The following is a 21,491-nucleotide window of genomic DNA, read 5'->3' on the forward strand; positions in this document are numbered from 1 at the left end:
TAATTCTTGAAGGCTGAATAACACAATAACTCTTGAAGACTGAGGTTTCCTCTCCTCTCCTCATCTTCCCATCTCAGTCAAGAACACAGCCACCTTCCCAGTTACTCAAGTTAAAAATTTAGGAGTCATCCTTGATTCTTCTCTTTGCAAGGTTTAATAAAATACTATTACTTCATCTAAGTTGCTGAAATATGTTATATATGGAACATAAACATGCATGTATCTAAATTTACCTATATACATATGGAACACACATACACACACACGGAGTAAGACACTGCCTCTAAATAATAGTGGTAACCCAATGGAAACCAGTATCAAACTTCCCCCTTCTCCAAATACACAGACACAGAAACACACACACACTCATCATATTCTCCTTCACCCTTCCCACGCCCGTGGACATTCATTTATTGATTCCAATCTGTCCCCCAACAGTGTGGCTCAGGGCCACAGCATTGCGGAATGGGAATTCTGACTACGGGGGAGTCGGCAGGGGGCAGGCAGTGTATTAGTTCTGGAATAAGATGCAACTAGGGAGAGGGTGGGCCAGAAATAGGACAGAGAGGGAGTGCTTAAAACAGCAGGAAAGCACAGGGCTCCTGCAGAGAGGCCCCGGAATGGGGAAGATGCCACACAGAGCAAAACAGAAGAAGCCAAGTTCAGTCATCTGTTTCTAAATTTTGCTTAGGGCAGGCCCTGGATCGAGGAAAGGAGAGAATGCTTTTTGCTAAGCTTCTGTTTGATGCCACAACCCTGGCCAGTAGCAGAGTTCCAGGGTTCAGCCACCTTAAGGAAAAATAAGCTCTTTACTAGTCTAGGGATAAAACCGCCATTTATCCCAATGCCTGGCACACGGCAGACACCAAGTCAGTGTTTACTGGATGAATAACATACCTCTGAAAACTTCCAAGCTGCCCAGCCTCACTTCCCCCATTGCCTCCCTGTCATCCATACTCTGGCTGAACGGAGTCCTCACTGTTCCCCATGCCGGCTGCCTCCAGTCCCACCCTTCCCTCCCCTTGAAACGCCTTCCTCCTTTTGCCTTTTCACAGCCAAGTTCAAATGTCAACTCTTCCACGAAGCTCTCCCCGATCCTCGCAATTAGTAATAGTCCCTGACTCTGAGACCACTTTATCTGTCCCACTTTACAGCACTCTGAGTAATTATGTGCATGTCTTGTATCTTCTGCCAGAACAAAAGCCTCCCCTGAGGGGGATGACATGATGGTTCACTTTTCTGTTTACTAAGGCTACACACATTTTCGGTTGTATGAACACATGCTTCATTAACTACAGAAATAAGCCAAAAGAACAACATGCAATGAGGATTTTTTCCCACTGTATATAAATATTGTTTTACTAATTTATATGATTTACCACCCTAATTCACTTGATGACCATGCAGGTTCTGATTCTACTTTGGTTTCTGAACACACTGCAGGGTACAGTGATCGATCCTGTCATCGGTCAGACACGTAACGAGTTCTTGTTACCACAGTCACACTCACCTCATTCGCTAAGGCAAAAGTTCCCCAGTGAATTGCCACAGATCTCTTCGTCTGCACATCAATGTGAATCTTTACAGCCTCTTCTGGGTCTACATGCTGGTATTTCATAAACCACCTGATAAAACACAATAATTTATTAAATCTGGGCTTTTAAGTATACAATAAATTCTAATTACTGCTTCATGTAATCAACCTTTAACATTCTGCACAGGAATAAATCATAGTAGGCAAAACCATCTCCCTTCAGTCCACTTTTCTGCTGGAAAAAAATAAAAATCTTTCTTGTACAAACTGCTATACAGTAGATAAGTCTCAAGCAAAACTTCCCTTTGAATAGTAGGATTTTGTTTCACATGTATTTTTATTTTACTGATGATTTATTCTGAAGATATCTTATTACTTTAAAAAGCAGACATTTTGCAATCCTGGTATGAATAAAAGAAATGGAATAATGGGTAAAGCACTAGAAATCAAAACTCCAGTTGCAAATAACCTTGCTGAAACAATTGTTTTTTAACGTGCTAAAGTGAAAAGGAAACAAAAATTAGTGTATAATTTGTAAGATCAGGAGCAAAAAAAATCCAGTTACTATTCAAGGATTTTATTTAAATACCATACAACTGACGGAGTGAGGCGCTTGGTTTGGCAAGAAGAAAGGCCCCATCAGGGGGACTAAACAGAGAGAGTTTAGCAACGTGCAAGGCTGCCCCATGCCTGGGAAGAGACGGCTCTGGAGGCAGGGGGCCTGGGCGTGAATCCCAGCTCTGCCGATTCCTGGGAATGCCTTTGGAGCTGCTTCAGTTTCTCCAGCTGCCACTTCCTGGTCTGTGAAACAGAAACGATGCCCACTTCACAAGGGTATTGTGAGGATTAAACAAGACAAAATGTATTCAAAGCATGAAGTACAGCAGCTACTTCATAGAATTCTTCCAAAAGAGTAGGGAGTTGACAAAGCCAGCACTTTCAGGAGAAAGAATTATTTCTGATACAAAAGTAGAATGTACTACATACAGGCAAATCCTTTGCTTGCCCAGCCAGCAGTTTGTTTATTTTTATAAATTTATTTTATTTATCTATTTTTGGCTGTGCTGGGTCTTTGTTGCTGCGCACCGGCTTTCTCTAGTTGCATCGAGCAGGGGCTGCTCTTCGTTGCAGTGCGCGGGCTTCTCATTGTGGTGGCTTCTTGTTGCAGAGCGCGAGCTCTAGGCGCGTGGACTTCAGTAGTTGCGGCATGCAGGCTTCAGTAGTTGTGGCTCGCGGGCTCTAGAGCACAGGCTCAGTAGTTGTGGCGCATGAGCTTAGTTGCTCCGCGGCATGTGGGATCTTCCTGGACCAGGGCTCGAACCCGTGTCCCCTGCATTGGCAGGCGGATCCTTAACCACTGTGCCACCAGGGAAGCCCTCCAGCCAGCAGTTTAGAAGAGGAAAAACAACAGTGTCTTCACATTATTTATATCCTGGGTCTGCTACTGGCAATGAACACTGCAGTGAAGATGAAGGGATCTGGATTCAGCAGAGGGGCTGCTGCACTTTGTAGAACACGTCATGGAAAAGTTCATCCATCTGCACAGCACAAGGGTTGTTATTTACTGTTAGGAGTTGCCAGGCCTGATGGGAGCCCCAAAACAAAGCCACTGTGTTCTCAACAAGAGATTAGAGAAGCATTTGTTCTGCTTTATCTCCTGACACTTAGAATTCAGGGCAAGATGAAAACAGTTTTGGCTGTTTCTCTGTATTGATTTTTTTTTTTTTTTTGCGGTACGCGGGCCTCTCACTGTTGTGGCCTCTCCCGTTGCGGAGCACAGGCTCCAGACGCGCAGGCTCAGCGCCCATGGCTCACGGGCCCAGCCGCTCCGCGGCATGTGGGATCTTCCCGGACCAGGGCACGAACCCGTGTCCCCTTCATCGGCAGGCGGACTCTCAACCACTGCGCCACCAGGGAAGCCCTCTATTGATTTTTTAAGAACTCCTACTTCAAATCAAAGGGATAGACATATTCCTTTCTTCAAATCAAAGGGATAGACATTCCTTTTCATGTCTGAAATAAAGTGTTTACTCTGGTATACAAATTAAAATAAAAAGTTAAAATCCTAACCGACTTGGATAGAATGCCCGATGACAGGAGATCCCAAAAGTAAGGGTGAAAACATTCTAAGCAGATTATTGAAAATTGTTTTGGGTGTGATCATCTTACATTTATAGACTACTCTGAAGTTTTGTTGATAACAACATTTCTAAAACTTTGGTATTGGGACTTCCCTGGTGGTCCAGTGGTTAAGACTCCAGGCTTCCAATGCACGGAGCATGGGTTTGATCCCTGGTCAGGGAACTAAGATCCCACATGCCATGCGGCACAGCCAAAAAATAATAAAATAAAAATAAAATTTTAGAACTGACTAGAGAACTGGAATACAGAGTAGAGGCTACTACAATTTTACTCTTTAGAGCAAATGTTGTCCTCCCCATCCTTCTCCCATCTTAGTGACAAGACAGCTGCAGTGCAAGCAGCAAGGGGGAATTATGTGAGTGCATTTGCAGACTTCGGCTGTACACATTTTATCATCACCTGTATATGACAAGTCTGTATATTTCTACATATGAAAATTTTATTTTCACAATTATAAGAAAGAAGTATTCTAATATACTAAGAACATATATTGAATAAGGATCAATACCATATAAAATTGATTTGTAAACAGGTTGACTGATGTTTTAAGAGGTTTCATTAGAATTCAGAATTAGAATTATGTGGAAAAGTGAAATTCAAGCACTACTATTGGCTTATAATAATTTTTTAGTAAGGTAAAAATATCTAGTCCCTTAAATGAAGAAACTAGAAAAAAGGGAGAAATAAGCATTAATATACTTAGCAATGAAATGGTTTTGGTGAACTTAAAAAGTTAATGAAGAGTAAGTATAACAATCTGATGGAAACCAATGATCAGATTTGCTCAATTCATCTATGTATCAGTGTTCTGTTTGTAGGATCGCCTAAATAAAATGCCATCCTACATACCATTCTGTATGAGTCTGTGCGTGCACTTCAGAAAATAAAACATTTTTTAAATTAGCCCCTACTTTGTTACTTTTAGTGTTCATTTTCTCTTAACTTGTACATATCAACCAGAGTTGACTGAAATCTAACTGAATTCTTGGAAATCACTTCTTTTTTCCTTAAATAGGCAGTATTAAGGAAAACAGAGGCAGCGGATGGGTCTCCTGGGTCTCAAATGCTCGTGTGACCTTTATCTGCTCTGTGCTCTGAAGACAGGCAGTCAGTACAGAGAGGTTGCAGGGCAAGTGGTCAGTAGTGCAGCAATGTCTTTAGCAGACTAACCTCAGTGCTGCCTCCAGTAAGACGGTCACAAGGGACTGATGCTATAGGCCAAGCCCTTTTTCTCCACTAAACACAGGACAGGGCATGGGTGCGTTCCACTCACGGAGAGTATCCTCCACGTGAAAGAAAGACCGGGAGTCAGGTTTGAGTACTGGCTGACAGGTTTAGCTTTAGCCAGAACAGGACACGGACTTCGGGCTATAGGCAGAGTAATTCTTTAAACCCTCGTCCTTTTTTCTTGGTAATATAATTTCAGTAACTACAATAATTATTTAACTGATATGACTGTAATGAAAGCATTTTAAAATTCAAAGAAAAATCTTAACTGACTCTGGCCCACCAACCCCCCACCCAATGTATAACAAAGTCCACCATTAAAACCACAGATTACTCGGAGTCCAGTTAATTTATCATGTAGCAGGAATGCTTGCTTTAGACATCTACATACCTCGGTTCATACGCTCCAATGGGAATAGCTGCAAGGTCAAAAGGTCCAAATCTTTTTCCTATCTGTTCAAAAGCAGAGCAATAACCAGTGTCTCCTGCGAAAAAAAATCGGTTCCAAGGCCCCAAGACAGACCAGCTGCCCCAGAGAACCCTGTTGTCATCCGTCAGAGTCCTTTTACACCAGTGCTGGGAAGGTGTGAACACAAACGTCACCTTATCGTGGCCGGGGACGCAGTTCTCCTCCCACCAGTCCAGCTCGATCACATTCTCACAGCCACATTTCTGCATCCAGTCCAGGAGCCCCAGAGGCACAAACCACCGCAGCTCGTTACCAAATCGCTCGTTCAGAGCAGTGACGGAACTGTAGTCCAGGTGGTCGTAGTGGTTGTGGCTGATGAGGACCGCGTCTATCTGGGGCAGTTCACCGACGGTGCAAGGGGGATGCCGGAACCGCCTGGGACCCACGTGCTGCGATGGGGAGGCCCGGGCGCTAAAGACGGGATCCGTGAGCAAGATGAGCTCATCCATTTCCACCATCACTGTCGCGTGTCCCAGCCACGTGACCCTTAAGCCAGCTTCCCTCACTCCAGCTTCTGCAGGGTCATCGATAAAATACGGCTTAAGCACTGGGAGTTCTTTATCAAGCTCCTACATATATGAAGAAAGAAAGAAAAGCAGCTATTGAAAAAAAAAGGTATTATATGCCATCATAAATACATTTTTGACCTAAATTATAGAGAGAAGGGTTATTTGGGGGAACTGAAGTCATTCGATAAATGTGTTATTTTTGCTTTTCTCTTGAAAGTGCATACTTCTTTCTGAATCTGACTCAATAATCACTATATAGTGATGTAAGATGTTACTCCCAAATGCAACCAACAAAGGGAAAATTAAACTTAAAACTTTGAGTACTGCTGACTTTACGAAAGATTTTTAAAGGCTCTCTTCTGTAAGTGCCAGAAGTAGACCAACCGAGATGCAGTCCCTTTGCTACTGCTGTTTACTCAGCTGGTGCATTCGCTGCTGAAAACTGCCTCAGGAGGTCAGCCCCTAGAAATAGTAAAGAAAACTTTTGACCACGTATGTGTAGATCGTGGATCTCACATGAACCTGACTTCCTGAGTACACAGAATTCAGAGCAGAGAACTGTGATGACTGCTGGGAAAGTCATGGGCATAGATGGTTCTCATCGCTTACCTCTGAGGTTTTCTACCACTGATCAAACCAAAGCGCAACACGGTCCCTGCCCATGAGAAGATGATCGCTTCTGGGGGCAAACGGGTGTGAAACAATAACTACAACATAATGTGTTAAGTATTATTCCTTTCTTTATTCTTCATTTTATCCTTGGATTAAGCTGGACCAACAAGAAGCTGTGTTCTAGCGTCACAGTCCTGGCTTTTATAAAACTTTCATAAACTGTGCTTTGGTGTTAGGCCATACAGCTGCATGGAGGTCTCTTCCTTGTGAAACTTGCCGGGCATGTACCGTGGGGCTGGCTGTCTTGATGACTGGATACCAGCCCACACCGACCCCACCTTCCCACACACCCCAGAAACACTGCTCTTGATTCCCTGGAACAGGAAAAGCTCTTCTGCAGAGCAATTGGCTTTATTCCTTTGACTACCATTGGGAAGACTGACAATCCTGCTTTGACTTTTGCTTTGACAGGAAGTTCAGGGTAAAAGCTGAAGACTCCTCCAGCCCATGTGCAGAAGGGAACAGGACAGGGCACATCGCAGGGAACAATGGAACAGATTTCTATGCTAACCTCTTTCTTGGCTTTATTTTTCTACCCGAATTGTCCATTTGCTCTTGTACGTTTATCCATCTGGTTTTTTACCGCTACATGTCTTTTTATAAGTTGCTGCAAATCAGTGTTGAAAAAGGCATGGTATTGACTAATTAAATAAAATACAAGGCATGCTGTAGCCCAGTAAGAAGGAATGAGGAGCCCAGCTGCGGAAGGCATTACAGACACAGTAACTTGTGTGCGTTCCTGAAGGATGGTGAGAAGTTCCTGATGCAGAGGAAAGGGGGAAGGGCATTTCAGGTGGAGAAAATGCCCGAGCAAAGGCACAGAGCCACGCAGGAATGTGGCGCTCGGGGGCAGAAGACAAGCTGAAACCTATAAAGGATCAGGACCCAGTAAAAGCCTGGAATCCCACGCTTCACCCAGAGACAGTGAGGAAGCATCGATAAGAAAAGAAAAGACATGACCCAATTCATGTTTAGAGAAACCACTTTTCAAGTTTAAATGACGACCTGGGGTGTGTCACAGTAGCTGCCAGGAGAGACAAAGAGCTGGACAAAGGAGACAGCAAAGGGCAGAGAGAGAGGGCAGATAGGGGAGATGCAGGTGAAGGGAAACTGAGAGGTCACTGAGCCGGTCCAAACAGGAAATGGGCCCAGAAGGTGGAGAATGACAAGAGAGCTCTTAGCCAGCCTAAGCCTTAGTTTCCTCATCTGAAAAATGGGTATAATAATTGCACCTACATGTCATTACTGGGGGCTGAATTAGGAGAGGCTGGCACAGAGTAAGCCCTCTGCAAGTACTGCAAAAGAAGAAGGAAGCACGCCCCAACCCCGACAAGCAATCAGGCACCACCCCTATCGATCCCTTACATATTTACTTGTTTCCTTACTCATAGTTAGGAGTTAAGATCCGAGTTAAGATCCTAAGTAACATCTAGGCATGTTCAAGTCCTCCTGATGGCTCACCCATCTTCCTTCAACTCATTCCACACACTAGAGCCACTCAAACACTTTTCTTATGGCGTAACTCTCTCCCCTGCTGAAAAATCGTCACTGGTTCTGTACCGCTTGGCAAAGCACGTCTCACCTCCTTAGCCCAGTGGTAAGCCTGTGGGTGGACTGCCGCTCCTCCTTTCCAGCTGTTTCACTCAGTTCCTGCACACGGCTCTGTGTTCCCCCCAACACTGGGACTGCACCTCGCTCCCAGCCTGAGCTTGGGAGCCCGGCATGACACCGACCCTCTTTCTTCTCTCTCTCATCCCTTCGAGACCTTAATCACGTCGCACGCCCGTCACGGAGCCATCCCTGAGTCCACAGCCGGCAGTGCTCTCTCCCACTCCACTCCCATGCCACCCGTTTGCACACCGTCTCTGGATGTTCTGCTCGTTACCCTGGTTCACTGCACACAGGATGCAGCCCATGTCTTATTCAACTTGGAGTCATTCACAGTGCCTGCTTCAACAACTGATACACAGCCTGCACGATAAAATTTGTTGAATGGATGAGTGAATGAATTTTTCAACTCGGTTCTCAAAGCTGGTAGTTAGGGTTGGTGAACAAATGCCATATGGTGTGCTGATCAAGAATTATGATAGAAAGGAGAGGGAATGAGTATCAATTGAGTCCCTAGCATGTGTTAGGCTTCATACGAGGCACACGATGATGATGATGATGATGCAGCATTATCTAATGTATCACGTACTTTCGTATAACACAAAATACATGCATGGAGTGCTAACCATGTGCTAGAAACTGTGCTGCTTCATAAAATTTTTTTCATTTAATACCAGAATGCTGGAGGTAGGTGTTATTAACTCTCCCCATTTTACAGACAAAAAAACAGAGAAGTTACAGCATTCACACGAGGGCACGCCGCCTGCCTCCACACATTCTGCCTCACGCCACTAGACTTACTCCCAAGTATTCTCATTTAATACATATTTTTTAAAAACACAAGTACAGGCATACCTTGTTTTATTGCGCTTCACAGATACTGCGGTGTTTTTTTGTTTTGTTTGTTTTTTTACAAATTGAAGGTTTGTGGCAACCTTGCATTGTCAGATGATGGTTAGCATTTTTTAGCAATAAAGTATTTTAAATTAACTACAGTATATGCAAACATAACTTTCATACACTGAGAAACCAAAAAATTGGTATGACTGGCTTTCTTGCAGTGGTCTGGAACTGAACCCGCAATATTTCCAGGGTGAGTCCGTAACAGCCTGGCAGTCAGGTCGGGGAGAATCAGAGGTGGATTACTGTGGACACAAGGACACTTTTAGAGATGACGGATATGTTCATTTTCTTGATCATGGTGATCATTTTGCAGGTTTATACAGATATCCAAACTTGCCAGATTTTACTTTTTGAATATGTGGAGCTTCTATTATGTTAATAAAACTATAAAAACTTTAAGTAGCATCATGTTTAAACAGTGCATCAAAACATCTGAAACAAAACTCCCTGAAAATTGTTGCATTTTCTTTTTGCTCTAAGTTTAAAAGTCATTTTAAAGTTTAATATCTGGCATTATCCACTGACAACTGAGAGGAAACGAAACCTTGAGCACCTCTGGCAGCCTCAACTTGTTCTCCAAACGCAGTACTAACAGGTAAAGTGTGGAAAGAAGCCCATCACAAAGGATCATACACTGTGCGGTCCTATTTATATGAAGTTTCCAGAATAGGCAAATCCATAGAGACAGAAAATACGTTAGTGATTTCCAGGGGCTGGAGAACTGGGGGGTGATGACTAAGGACACAGGGTTTCTTTTTGGGATAATAAAAATGTATTAGATGTAGTGACGGTTGCACAACTCTGAATGTACTGAAAAACTGCCAAATTGTACACTTTAACCAGGTCAATTGTATAATACGGGAATTATATCTCAACAAAGCTGTTTTTTAAAAAAGGTAAACGTCTGACAAGAGATCTGAATTAAGCAGTCACACTTTTCTTCAAGGTCCTTTCCTCATGCTATATTGTTTCTAAGCCCATCCATCGCAAAAGAATTTTAAAGAATTTGATCTCTAACACTACTGGCCCAGAAACTCAAAGAAATAGTGTCTACAACTGAGATTCCAAAAAGAAAAGTTTTTTACTTTTTATCCTAATCAGAGTTTGAAAAAGTATGTAGAGTGGGGAAATTCTTTTTTATTTAAAGAAATCAAGCACCCACTTGGCATTTTTCTTTACTAGATCCAGATTTTTCTTGGCTGGTCCTCCTTTTTTAAAGCTACAAGTGGGAAAATCCCTAAGCCTGTTATTAACCTGTACTCTAGTTAATGTTTCAGTTTTCTTGGGGAAAGGGAAAAATCCCAACATTTATTCAACCACTACTCTGCCAGATGCTTTAAGTACATTGTCATCTAACTCTGTGAAGCAGATGTTACTGCCATTTCACAGAAAACCAGACCAAGGCAGAGGGTCACTAAGACACTTGCCAAGGTCATACAACAAGTAAGTGTCCAATCAGGAGTGGAATCAAGGTCTTCTGACTCTCAAGACCCTCTCTCTTCATTAAACCATAACTCTTTCCATGGCATTGATAATGTAAACTTCCAAACAATGAAACCCACATTCTTGTTAATATACTTATTAAGTGTATGTGTTTGTGTACATGAATGAGACAAAGATTCGACAAAAATCTGTTCAAACCATACTTTCTAAAAAAAAAAAATCACTTTTAAAGAGGACTTGAGTTAATCCTTTTCTTCCAACTGAAAGTATTTTTGTACTGTTTTAGGAAACTTTAATATCTGTACTTTGCAACTCATATTTAAGATTTAAATAAAAAATATTTGTTTTTCATATTTATTTTGATGATATATGTGAACAGTGAATAGAGATTGATTTTACCAAAATACCACCGATTCAATTAAATATGCATGCTAATGTTTCATATTTTTGCCATACTATCCGTATTAGGAGTACAAGATCCATCAAAATGGCTTAATATTTTTAAACTCCTCCTTGATTATAAAAGAAAATGTGCCTTATAAAATATTTGGAAAATATAAAGAAGAGTAGCCATCCATTATATCCATGTGCAGAGATTATAACCACTGTTAAACATTATGCTATTTTTTTTTTTTTTTTTGGCTGTGTTGGGTCTCCGTTTCTGTGTGAGGGCTTTCTCTAGTTGTGGCAAGCGGGGGCCACTCCTCATCGCGGTGCGTGGACCTCTCACTATCGCGGCCTCTCTTGCTGCAGAGCACAGGCTCCAGACGTGCAGGCTCAGTAGTTGTGGCTCACGGGCCTAGTTGCTCCACGGCATGTGGGATCCTCCCAGACCAGGGCCTGAACCCGTGTCCCCTGCACTAGCAGGCAGACTCTCAACCACTGCGCCTCCAGGGAAGCCCCATTATGCTATTTTTATGCACAGTTCTATTTTTATGCATGGTTAAGATCATAGGATATTCATATTTTCTACTCTTTTTTAAAATTTCATATTATGATATTTTCACCCATCACGTAAAAAAGTGAAACACATACTGATTTAAAAATGAAACAAATTCTTGAGGAAACCTGTCAGAAAGCAAAACAAAAAAATAGAAAGAAATGAAATACAGGGGAAATAAAGTTACAGAGGGTTGATCTAGGAGATCCAAAATATAATCAGTAGTTGTTTTACAATGAAAAGATGGAGGGAAGGAAATTTTCAAGGAAATAGACAAGAAAATTTCCTAGAACTGAAGGCAACAGATTTTTACATCTAAAGGGCCCACCAGGCATGAGCATGATCAATAAAGAACCACACGTCATGAAACTTCAGAACATTGGTGCCAAAGAGATGATCCTCAGAGTTTCCACAGAGGAAATCAAGGTCCCACACAAAGGATCAAGAATGGCACTGAACTGCTCTAAAGCAATACTAAAAAGAAGGTCATGGAGGTAATGCTTTCAAATTCTGAGAGAAAACTGTTTGCAAACTAAAATTCCATTACCCACACTATCAATCAATAATGAGAATAAACTCAGCCATAAAAAAGAATGAAATAATGCCATGTGCAGCATCATGGATGCAACCAGAGATGATCATACTAAGTGAAGCAAGTCAGAAAGAGAAACACAAATACCATATGATATCCCTTATATGTGCAATCTAAAATATGGCACAAATGAACCTATCTACAAAACAGAAAAAGACTCACATATATAGAGAACAGACCTGTGGTTACCAAAGGGTAGGCGGGTACGGGAGCCAAGGACTGGGAGTGTGGGGTGAGCAGATGTAAACTATTATATCCAGGATGGATAAACAACAAGGTCCTACCGTAGAGCACAGGGAACCATATTCAGTATCATATGCTAAATCATAATGGAAAAGAATATAAAAAAAGAATGTCTCTATGTGTATAAATGAGTCACTGCTGTACAGCAGAGATTGGCACAGCATTGTAAACCAGCTCTACTTTAATTTGAAATAAAGAGTGAGAATAAAGACATTTTAGACAAGCAAGATCCCAAAGAACTGACGTCCCGTGCACCCCCTTCTCAGGAAGCTCATTAAGAGTACGCTCCACCAAAAGGAGAAAATATCCAAGATGGGGAACAGGTGGGATGCAGGAAACAGGGCCACAGTGAGGAGGAAAAGGGGCCCAGGAGGACGGTGAGGGAGAGCCCGGAAGGAAGCCACAGAGAGCCTGGAGGGCATCAGCCCAGATTAGAGCCTGGTGCTGAAAACCTCCTGAAGGTCTCCCCTCGGGAAAATGGTCCTGAGAAGCCATGGGAAGGAGGGAAACGATGAGTCATAAACACACAGAAAGTTCAACAGATGAAAAAAGAGGGATCATTAACCTCGGAGGGAAAAGTACGTAAGACAGGAGACATGGCCACACTACATTACTTGGTTCATCCATGAAAAATACTGACATAGTCACAATAATGTAAATAGTAAGGGGAAAGCTCAAGTAGAAGCACAGGCGAGATGGGGAGGGGTACAGAGTGGGTTACATCTGACAGTAATGTGGAGGCCCACAGAAAAACAAACACTGCGTGATTCCACATATCTGAGGGATCTAAAAGAGTCAAACTCATAGAATCAAGGAGTGGAATGGTGGTTGCCAGGGGCTGGCGGGGAGAGGAACGTGGGGAGTTATTACCAGTGGGCACACGGCTTCACTTCAGCAAGATGGGGAAGCTCCAGGGATCTGCTGTACAACATGGTCCCTGCAGGCAACAATAATGCATTGTACACTGACAAGTTTAAGACGGTAGATAGATCTCATGTTAAGTGTTCATTCCACAATAAAAAGAAAAGAAATATGAAGACAAAATCCAAAGGAAATAAAGGGGCCTGGGTGGCAGAGGCTGGTTAGGGGACTGGTATTTATCTTATAAGCCTGTCAGTACTATGATATTTTTTTAAAAACCTGTATACATGCATTTCTTCCCCTCGATAAAAATAAAAAAGCAACCTGCTGGCCTACCACAGTACAAATATAAAATAATTGGTACGTATCATTTTTTCACAGGGCATCCTATTCTTCAATATCATACACCTAAAGAATGCATGAGATTTTCAAAATACTTGCATGTGTCACATGAATCTCAAAACAATCCTCGTCACCGAAACTCTTATCCTAACTTCATAGCTCCCTCCTCCCCACCCCCCCAAAAAAAAGAGTTCCTTGAGGGACTGTGACAGGATTCCTGAGCCTGAGCCTGGTTCCCAGACTCCTGGTGAACCAGGCCATGCTGTGCAGCCTCAGTCCCGTGTCTCTCTCCTCCTCCAACATGACTGTCCCTCTCACTTCTACAGCAGTAACTGATAAGGACGGCCTCCTTCCACTAATGAAACTCGGAGGTGCCTGCCTCCCTCCCTCTTTGAAGTTCTCCAACCTCCTTTCTCCTAACTATTGGAGACTATCATCAACACTAACAATCAGAGAAGGTCACTGAGCCACTGCAAGAGCACAAAGCACATGAACAACTTGAAGCCTGTGAGCGGGCCCACTGCTCCAATGACCCAGAAAAGGCAAATATCCGGAACGAAGTCCTGTTTTCTAACCAGGCAATGCAATTGTGTAGCTCTGCTAATAACCCATTTTCACGTTGTTTAGAGCTGTTCTATTAGTTATTTTATACTTTAATCACGTTTTTTCTGGAACACTTTCATATTCATATACCTAAACATAACATACTATAATGATGTAAATTCCATTATATATAGTCATCATAACCCTACATATATCACATTACCCTCTTCTTCCAAAACAATAATTTGAGGATCTGTATTGTTAAACTCTAGCATCCCAATATCTAATTAAAATAATTTCGAGAAATCTGATTAAATTCTGAACTGGCCCAACGATCTGAAGTAAGTATTCTTTACATAGTCTTTAAATTTTTTTAAATGAATAACTCTATCACACTTAGCAGTTCATAAAAATTAATAATCTCGGCAACTTAAAGGGATAAAGTATGGACTTATAGTTTTCTATGAAAATAACAGAAGTCAACATGCATTTAATCTAGTTCTAGGCTTTTACTGGAAACAAGGGGAAACAAGATGTAGGTAAATGATAAGAAAGAAGATAAAAATTGGATTAAGGGGACTTCCCTGGTGGTGCAGTGGTTAAGGATCCGCCTGCCAATGCAGGGGACACGAGTTCGAGCCCTGGTCTGGGAAGATCCCACAGGCCGCGGAGCAACTAAGCCCGTGCGCCACAACTACTGAGCCTGAGCTCTAGAGCCCTCGAGCTACAACTACTGAGCCCGCGTGCCACAACTACTGAGCCCACGTGCCACAACTACTGAAGCCCAAGCGCCTAGAGCCCGTGCTCCACAGCAAGAGAAGCCACAGCAATGCACACTGAAATGAAGAGTAGCCCCCGCTCGCCACAACTAGAGAAAGCCGGTGTGCAGCAACGAAGACCCAACACAGCCAAAAATACATTTAAAAAAAAATTGGATTAAGACAAATGAGTCTTCTCTCTTACATGATGCTGCATCTGTTTAAATGCGTTCATATTGAGCCTTCTTTTTGACATTTTCTAAAAAAAAACTGCCTTAAAAAAAAGCTTACACTTCATTAAAGAATGCAGTTCTCACCCTTTTCTGCCTTATTATTCCTCAAAGCACTAATCATCTTCCTTTTCTGACTTATTATTCCTTTTCCTTCCTTTTCTGCCTTATTATTCCTCAAAGCACTAATCATCTTTCAATATTCCACATCATTTACTTGACTATTGTCTCTCTTCCAATAAACCTAACTTCCAAGGAGGCCAGGTTTCCTTTCTGCCTTGTTCATGGCTGTATCTCTTGCACCTACAACAGTGGAGTTTAAGAACCACTCATAAGCCACAACCACCCTGATACCAAAACCAGAAAAAGATACTACAAAATAGAAAATTACAGGCCAATATCACTGAAAAACATAGTTGCAAAAATCCTCAACAAAATACTATCAAACTGAATCTAACAATCCATTAAAAACATCACTCAATATGATCAAGTGGTATTTATCCCAGGGATGCAAGGATCTTCAGTATCTCAAATCAATCATTGTGATACACCACATAAACAAACTGAAGAATAAAAACCATACGATCATCTGAATAGATGCAGGAAACGTTTGACAAACTTCAACACCCATTTATGATAAAAACTCTCCAGAAAGTGGACATAGATGGAACCTACCTAAACATAATAAAGGCCATATATGACAAATGCACAGCTAATAGCATTCTCAACAGTAAAAGCTGAAAGCATTTCCCTCAAGATCAGGAAAAAGACAAGGATGTCGACTCTTGCCACTTTTATTCAACATAGTTTTGGAAGTCCTAACAATGGCAATCAGAAAAGAAAAAGAAATGAATCCAAACTGGAAAAGAAGTACAACTGCCACTGTTTGCAGATGACATGATATCATACATAGAAAATCCTAAAGATGCTACCAGAAAACTACTAGAGCTCATCTATGAATTCAGTAAACTGCAGGATACAAAATTAATACACAGAAATTTCTTGCATTACTAACACTAAAAATGAAAGATCAGAAAGACAAATTAAAGAAACGATCACATTTACCATCGCATCAAAAAGAATAAACTACCTAGGAATAAACCAACCTAAAGAGGCTAAAGACCTGTACTCTAAAAACTATAAGACGTTGATGAAAGAAATCGAAAATGACACAAACAGATGGAAAAATATACCATGTTGTTGGATTAGAACCATCAGTAGTGTCAAAATCACTATAATACCAAAGGCAATCTACAGATTCAATATAATCGCAATCAAATTGCCAATGGCATTTTTCACAGAACTTGAACAAAAATTTTTTTTAATTTGTATGGAAACAAAAAAGACGGAGAATACAAAAACCAATCCTTAGAAAGAAAAACGGAGATGGATGAATCAGACTCCCTGACTTCAGACTATACTACAAAGTTACAGTCATCAAAAAAGTATGGTACTAGCACAAAAACAGAAAAATAAATAGAAAAGAAGAGAAAAACCAGAAGTGAACTCAAGCACCAATTAATCTACCAAAGGAGGCAAGACTATACATACAATGGAAAAAAGACAGTCACTTCAATAAGTGGTGCTGGGAAAACTGGAAAACTATGTGTAAAAGAGTAAAACAAGAACATTCTCTAACACCATACATAAAAAAGAACTCAAGGGGCTTCCTTGGTGGCACAGTGGTTGAGAGTCCGCCTGCCGATGCAGGGGACGCGGGTTCGTGCCCCAGTCCGGGAGGATCCCACATGCCGTGGAGCGAGCGGCTAGGCCCGTGAGCCATGGCTGCTGAGCCTGTGCGTCCGGAGCCTGTGCTCCACAACGGGAGAGGCCACAACAGTGATAGGCCCGCGTACCACAAAAAAAAAAAAAAAAAAAAAAAAAAAAAAAAAAAAAAGAACTCAAAATAGATTAAAGACCTAAATGTGAGAGAACAGGCACTATAAAATTCTTAGACATAAACATAGCCAGAATTGTTTGACAAAAATCGGAGCAGTATCTTTCCGGATCCACCTCCTAGAGTAATGAAAATAAACACAAAATAAAAAGGGGGATATAATAAACGTTAAAAGCTTTTGAATAGCAAAGTAAATCATGAACAAAAAGACAATCCACAGAATGGAAGAAAATATTTGCAAATGAAGTATGAACAAAAGGATTAATCTCCAAAATATACAAAGAGCTCATGAGGCTCTAAATCAAACAAATAACCCAGTCAAAAACAGGGGAAGAAGATCTAAATTTGACAATCTCCAAAGAACACATAGAGATGAACAAAAATCACATGAAAAGAAGCCAAAATCCCTAATTATTACAGACATGAAAATCAAAACTACAACGAGGTATCACATACTACCAGGCAAAATGACCATCATCCAAGGTCAATAAACAATACACGCTGAAGAGAGCGTGGAGAAAAGGAAATCCTCCTAGGCTGTTGATGCAAATGTACCCCAGTAACAGCCACTATGGAGAACAATATAGAGGTTCCATAAAATATTAAATTTGAGGGACCACATGATCCAGCAATCCCACTACTAGGTGTATATCTGGAAAAAACATATTTGAAAAGACACATACACTCCAAAATTCATTGCACCACTATTTAAGATAGCAACGAAATGAAAGCAACCAAAATATCCATTGACAGAGGACTGGATAAAAAAGATGTGGAACATAAAAAGGTTATTACTTACCCATAAAGAGAATGAAATAATGCCATTTGCAGCAACATGGATGGACCTGAAGGTGACAATACTAAGTGAAATAAGCCAGACAGAGAAAGACAAATAGCATATGATATCACCTACAGGTGAGATCTAAAAATTGATACAAATAACCAAATTTACAAAACAGAAACAGACTCGCGGACTTAGAACTAACGAACATATGGTTACCAAAGGGGAAAGGTGGGGCTGGAGGGATACCTTAGGTTGGGATTAACACCTGCATACTAATATCCATAAAATAGATCATCAACAAGGATCTACTGTCTAACACAGGGAATGCTACTCAACAATCTGAAAGAACTTATATAGGAAGGGTCCGAAAAAGAGTAGATATGTCTCTGTTTACCTGAATCAAGCTGCTTAAAGATAAAACAAACACAACATTGTAAAGCCACTATACTCCAATATAAACTAAATGTTAAATTAGAAAACAAAAATGAAATGCCTACAACATTCTCCTCGGGCCTTGGGACTCAGGCAGCTTCACATCCCTGGAGCCCGAGCAGCCTTGGTTTCCAAAGGCTGGGTGTCATGGGGGTGAGGGAGCTGGGAAGGATGTGCCAGCAAATGAGCTCTCCTTGGACCTGCAGTGCCTGATCCCTTCGGGATGGACCACAATCTCCAGATCCACGATGGACCTCTGACAGCAAGGCCAAGCCTAGTGCAGCCAAAGGATGGTGGACCCTCTGGGTCGGAAGAGCTCTGAAAAGTCACCTGGTCCCCACGTCTCCTGGTGCTGGGGTTCCCACCTCCAGTCTCCTTCCGCAGAGTCACCCCACCTACGGATGCCAGCACCCTCAGCACAGCGCTTTGGCAGGGATTGGGATTTGTCCCAGGGGGAAAGGGAAGGGGGTGGAAGTATTGAGACACAAGTCCTTGAGTGTCTGTTCTGGCATATTCCACTCATTTAAAACCCAGCAGCAGGACTTTGCCTAAGCCTCTCATTGCCCAAGTAACCAGAGTTGGGCAACCAGAAATGCTGCTGCCTTGTTTCCTGGAATGACAACTTTAAAACCAGTGCTTAAGGGCACTTCACATTCACAAGGCCTGTGAGGCTTAAATGAACAATGCCCTCTAGAAATGTAGTGTGGTAGGTGATCGAAAGAAAATTCAAAACAGAGCCAGCTTTCAATAAGCCCATTTCAGGGGGTAAATTTTACTCACAAGGTTTTTTCTTGTTTTGTTTTGTTTTTTAAAGCACATAAAAAGATGCTTAACATCACTCATTATCATAGCACATCAAAACTACAAGGAGGTATTACCCTGTACCAGTTACAGTGGACATGATTAAAAAGTCAACAAATAGCAAATCCTCGAGAGTGCGTACAGAAAAGGAATGCTCCTATGCTGTTGGTGGGAACATAAACTGGTAACAGCCACTATGCAGATCAGTATGAAGCTTCCTTAAAAAACTAAAATAAATCTACTATATGATCCAGCAATCCCACTCCTGGGCATATATCCAGAGAAAACCATACTTTGGAAAGACACATGCACCCCAACGTTCATTGCAGGGCTATTTTCAATAGCCAAGTTGTGAAAGCCACCAAATTGTCCACCAGCAGACGAATGCATAAAGAAGATGTGGTACATATATACAAGTGAATATTAGCCATAAAAAAGAATGAAACAACACCATTTGCAGCAACTGGCTGGACCTGGCAATGATCACATCAAGTGAAGTAGCCAGACACAGAAAGACAAATGTCATCTGATATAGCTTGAAGGTAGAGTCTAAGGTGAAAATGATACAAATGAACTTATTTGCAAAACAGAAACATACAGACTTTGAACGCCAACTTATGGTTGCCGGGGGTGGGTGGAAACATGGCTGGTAGGGATAAATTAGGAGTTCACAATTAACATATACCCACTAGTATATAAAATAGATAATCAACAAGGACCTTCTGTTTAGCACAGGGAATTGTACTCGATATTAAGGTAATACCCTAAATGGGAAAAGAATTTGAAAAAGAATAGATACTTGTGTATGTACAACTGAATCACTTAGCTGTACATCTGAAACTAACACCACACTGTATATCAACTATACTCCAATATAAAATAAAAATTAAAATAAAAAGCAAAGAAAGGGCTTCCCTGGTGGCGCAGTGGTTAAGAACCCGCCTGCCAATGCAGGGGACACGGGTTCGAGGCCTGGTCCGGGAAGATCCCACATGCCGCGGAGCAACTGAGCCCACGAGCCACAACTATTGAAGCCGGTGCGCCTAGAGCCCGTGGCTCCAGTTAAGAGGAGCCTCCGCTCGCCGCACCTCGAGAGAGCCCATGTGCAGCAACGAAGACCCAACGCAGCCAAAAATAAATAAATTAAAAAAAAAAAAAAAAAAAAAGCAAAGAAAAACAAAGAACTCCTGCCTTTAAAAAAAGAAAGCTTACACTTCATTAAAGAATTCAGCTCCCACCCCCCAACTTCCTTTTCTGCCTCATTGTTCCTCAAAGCACCAATCATCTTTCAGTATCCCACGTCATTTTCTTATCTGTTTATTGTCTCTCTTCCATTAAACCGAAGGCCCAAGGAGGCCAGGCTGTCTTTCTGCCCTTTTTTTTTTTTTTTTGCGGTACGCGGGCCTCTCACTGTTGTGGCCTCTCCCGTTGCGGAGCACAGGCTCCGGACGCGCAGGTTCAGCGGCCATGGCTCACGGGCCCAGTCGCTCCACGGCATGTGGGATCTTCCCGGACCGGGGCACGAACCCGCGTCCCCTGCATCGGCAGGCAGACTCTCAACCACTGCGCCACCAGGGAAGCCCCTGTCTTTCTGCTTTTTCATGGCTCTCTCTCTAGCACCTAGAATAGTGGAGTTTAAGAACAACTGGCCTGGTGAGTTCTCAGAAATTGAACCCAGTTTCTTCAATATCTCCAAATCATCAGAGTTCAGAGATGTATTTCCACCTTCATGTGGTCACTCACTTTCTTGTTTGAAATGAAAGAAAACTAAAGACACCATTACTACTTCTGTATCTTTAGAAATTGTGGCCCAAAAACCAGGAAGGAATTTTTACCGAACAGGTAACCTACCCATCTTGGCCTCCTGCCCTAAACCCTTCTGCTCACAGCTTGACTCCATGTTTCTCTTCATACCAGGTTCTCCAGAAGACATAAAATTTTCTTGTTCCTTCTATCCACAAAGTCAAAACATACACTAAGGTTTTATCTATTAATATCCTGACTCATTCTTAAACAGTGCTGGGAAAATATTATTCATGTTACTCAATTCTGTTAACTAGGATTAATACTATGAACATTCCTTAGCATCAAAGTGACAATATGGGTTTTTGGGGGGTTTTTAAATCTCATATCCTTTAAAGAAAAATGGACACACTTACTAAGGTAAACGATCTAACACTACCGCCACCGACTCCCTCCCCAGCCTCCTGCCTTACTGCAGATCAATGCTTCAGGGATACCGCCACTCTTTTCATCCCATCCACTTCCAATGTCTAGTTCCTTATCTCTCAGTTCCCCACAAGGCGTGTCAGGACAGGGGTTGTTAGAAAAGAGAGGCCAAGCAGGGTAGGAGGTGTAGCGGGGCAAGAAACTAAGAAGGGAGAAAAAAGCGCTACTGCCATTGGGAGCCACCGACTCCCTGCTGAAGTGAAATCTCACTCATCTCATAAACCACAGGCCAAAGGTTAATAGTCCCATCCTAAGTATAACTAGCATATTGAAAGCCCAGTAACCTATTCCCAATTTTTAAAGGAGTGGAAGGTTATCTGACGATTTCTTTT

At 41.9% G+C, this 21,491-nt stretch overlaps 1 protein-coding gene across 1 annotated transcript in view; it reads right to left on the reverse strand.

Annotated features, from left to right (window-relative positions):
• Nucleotides 1–21,491, reverse strand: part of NAPEPLD (N-acyl phosphatidylethanolamine phospholipase D) — a gene marked incomplete at both ends in the record, with an annotated part of 42,118 nt that overhangs the window by 3,585 nt on the left and 17,042 nt on the right. The window contains 2 exons of the mRNA XM_079711361.1: nucleotides 1,511–1,625; nucleotides 5,295–5,941. Coding sequence (XP_079567487.1) covers nucleotides 1,511–1,625; nucleotides 5,295–5,941 — 762 coding nt within the window. The remainder of the gene's footprint in view (nucleotides 1–1,510; nucleotides 1,626–5,294; nucleotides 5,942–21,491) is intronic.

The sequence above is a fragment of the Hyperoodon ampullatus genome (assembly GCF_949752795.1).
Source record: "Hyperoodon ampullatus genome assembly, chromosome: 9".
Lineage (NCBI taxonomy): Eukaryota > Metazoa > Chordata > Mammalia > Artiodactyla > Ziphiidae > Hyperoodon > Hyperoodon ampullatus.